At 41.2% G+C, this 3,498-nt stretch overlaps 1 protein-coding gene across 1 annotated transcript; it reads left to right on the top strand.

The window, feature by feature from the left end:
* The first annotated feature begins 834 nt into the window (after positions 1-834).
* On the top strand, positions 835-2,946 carry LOC132276601 (transcription factor TCP9-like). Its single transcript, XM_059778096.1, has one exon. The coding sequence runs from the start codon at positions 1,069-1,071 to the stop codon at positions 2,185-2,187; it is 1,119 nt and encodes a 372-aa protein (XP_059634079.1). The 5' UTR covers positions 835-1,068; the 3' UTR covers positions 2,188-2,946.
* The last annotated feature ends 552 nt before the right edge of the window (positions 2,947-3,498 follow it).

Raw genomic sequence — 3,498 nt, 5'->3', positions numbered from 1 at the left:
TTTTCACATAATTGCTTGTCAATTTGAGCAATTATTTTTTATTAAAACACACTTGAATATGCTGAGTGCATGTTGATACTATTTCGAAAATTATTTTTCTATTTTTATACCAAAATGACACAACAAATGTGTTGTCTAAAGTTTTGTCAAATCTATCATTATTTTTTTCTTTCTTCTAAAAAACAATACGTTTCTAATAAATTATAACGAACATTTTTTACATCTAGCATTCTAACTTATAAATGAACAGAATATAATCGTTTGCTAAATTTTGCATTTCCAAAAACTGAAAATTAAGAATAAGAATAAGAATCTCGAAAAGATGAAAATGTAAACAATACCTCCCATGTCAATCTCATTCATGAAAAAGTTGCCACTTTTTTCCATATATGTTGCCAAAACCAATTTTATTTTATTTTTCTTTGGTCAATCAATTATAGATGAGTTCTATTTTGAGCTATACCAATAAAGCCCATACCCTTTGTTGTTCATATCTAAGAAAAAAAAAGCTTGTTTGGTAGAACCTAAAATCACTTCCAATTCCGCAGAAAATGTTTTCCCTTCATTTTTATTTTTGATTGGAAACTGGAAAGTCCACACGACCTGGACGATTAAAAGGAAAACCAAACAGAAAAGTGGCGGGGCCCACAGAAGTTTTATCTGGTTCATTGGAGCTTTGACCCAAAACCATTTGATGAATCCTGTGAAGTGGGAGCCCACCACGTGTCATCATCTTGTAGGTCCACTGAGTTGTCCGTTTTTAATAGACTGATAACCGTAAGATTTTTCTCATCAAATATTAGGTAGATGATAATCAGTGGTTATATACTGAGTGCCTCTCTTTACGAAAGGGTAATTCTAGGGTTCGTTCATTTCTCCTTCGGTCTGTGTCTTTGGGTTTCTCCTTATTTGTTTCTCCCATTTTCTCTCTCTAAAATATTTCTCTCTCTCTAAGATGATACTGACACAGATGTTCTGATTATCTTCCATTCTCTCTGAGTCTTCTGTGTGTGATTCTTTAAGGGTCTTTGCTAATTCTACTGAGATTTTATTTGTTCTCAGCTGGTCATGGCTACAATACAGAAACAAGAGCTTGAAGGAGAAAACAGACGAACCGCTGATCAGAGAATCAACGGTATAGGAAACGTGGGTTCAATTGATCACAACGTTGACGTTCCATCTCATAAACCACCACCGGCAGCGCCACCACAAGAAACACTGCCCACGGCTGAGAAAACCCAATTGCCACCGCGCACGGAGGCTTCGGTGTTGTTTAAGGAGGAACCGGAGTTTGAGGAGAGGTCAACGGCGGAGCCGATTAGTATGTTGCCGGTGGCGATGCCGATTCCGGTGCAGATGAGACCAGCGGTGGCGCAGCCGCCGAAGAGGGCGTCTACAAAGGACCGCCACACGAAGGTGGAGGGCCGTGGGCGGAGAATCCGGATGCCGGCCACCTGCGCCGCCAGGATCTTCCAACTGACCCGAGAGCTCGGCCACAAGTCCGACGGCGAAACCATCCGGTGGCTGCTGGAGCACGCGGAGCCCGCCATCATCGCCGCCACAGGGACCGGCACCGTCCCCGCCATCGCCATGTCCGTCGGTGGAACCCTAAAAATCCCAACTACCTCCGCCGCCGCGAACGACGGCGACCCCACAAAGAAGAAACGCAAGCGTCCAGCAAACAGCGAGTACGTCGACGTCAACAACGACACCGTTTCGGTCCCCTCCGGTCTGGCACCAATTGGAGCAGCGACACCTCCCCAAACACTGGTGCCCATGTGGGCCATACCATCAAATGCAGCTCCAACATTTTGGATGATTCCATCCACAACCGCCATTGCTGGGCCTTCAAATCAACCCCAATTTTGGACATTTCCGACCACGGCCACGCCGTTGATCAATTTATCAGCAAGACCCATTTCATCTTTCGTAGCGTCAATGCAACCCACAATCAATATCAGCACAGCGACGCCAGTAGAGCTTCAAGCTTTGCCAACCTCTGTCACTGCAAGTTCCACAGTCGGTCCCAAAACTGAAAGAACAGTTTCAACTAGTGCCCCAAGTTCAACTTCTACGGCTAAATCTCCAATGCTCAGAGACTTTTCGTTGGAGATTTATGATAAACAGGAGCTTCAGTTCATGGGTTCACGCTCTGCTAATCCCCAAACACCTTCTTCCAAACAATGAAGATTAGGGCTTCGAATCTTTTGATCATTCCGCCATGAATGTTTTGAGCTTCAACTTTCTCACTCTAGAATCTCTCTCTAGTTTTTGGTGTGGGTGGGGATCACGTGCGCACGTGAGGTCGAGTTTAAAGGTATGCACGTGCGAAGTGGGATCAGATTAGGCGAAGGGCGAGGAGTTTGTTGGGGGTGTGGGGTTGGTGGGGACCACTAAAATGGTGGGTCAAAGCTTTGATACAAGCAAAGGGCGCAGCGTGTACCGTGCAAAAGGGTGGGGCTTAGGCCCTTTTTTCTTTCTGTGTGTGGGCCACCTAGTCTGTCTGTCATGAGATGGTGGGTTGGGGGCCCCAAGGAGGATGAGGTTGTGGGGCCCATAAGAAACCGTTCAACAAGGTGGCCAAGTGGTGGTCCCATATATCTGCTGATACAACCGAGACGGAGTGGGGAAAGTTTGCGGCTTAGATTCAGACACGTGGCTGTCCTTTTAAAGTAGGAATAGATGGTGGGCCACGTTTTTATGCTGCAACACGTGGACCATCTGGTGGGCTGGTGAGGATCTGGACCGTTTATTGGTACGTGATAGTGATTATCATAATAAGTTTGATCACGGGGGCACATTGGAGGACTCGTGCATTCGGTCTTTGCATTGATAGTGTGTATTTTATAGTTAAATTCGACTCAATTGTTAAGAGTGCAAATTCTTGGCATATTTAAAACAAAATCTCATATTCAAACTTAATTTTTTGTTTTATACTATGAACAAGTTATATATATATATATATATATATATATATATATTATATCGTGGAATTAGGGGACTCATGGCTATATACTCCAAATATCGATTAAATAGATTAAACTTGAGTGTTTTATGTGTTATGTAGAATTAGATTGCACTAGACAAATATGGAATACTAGAAATTCAAGAGGATTCAAACATCTAATCTGATGAGAAAGTCGTATTATTAGATTACCTCCTTAAAGACTTAAAAGTTTATGTGGGTAGAGATTGTAGTAGCACAGAGATCATTGAATAGAAGAAATATATTTTCCATAAGAACATACATATAAATTGAAATTTTCATGATATTCAAATTTTATTTTCAGAGTTCTCTATACAAATGATCCGTGGTACAAGCTTTTTCAAGAACATTATAAAAGTTATTTGTTAAATAATAATAATAATAATAATAATAATAATAATAATAATACGGAGTAATAATTAATTTTAACAGTCAACCTAATTTTCAAAGTCATTTATTAGTTTATTTGTCAAAAAATAGTAATAATAATACCCAGTAATAATTAATTTTAA

This window comes from Cornus florida, unplaced genomic scaffold, assembly GCF_030987335.1.
Source record: "Cornus florida cultivar Cherokee Brave unplaced genomic scaffold, ASM3098733v1 CherokeeBrave_3.0.0_Hap2_Chr10, whole genome shotgun sequence".
In the NCBI taxonomy this organism is placed as follows: Eukaryota; Viridiplantae; Streptophyta; class Magnoliopsida; order Cornales; family Cornaceae; genus Cornus; species Cornus florida.
The sequence above is the reverse complement of the archived record's forward strand: the minus strand, read 5'-3'. Positions and strand labels throughout refer to the sequence as shown.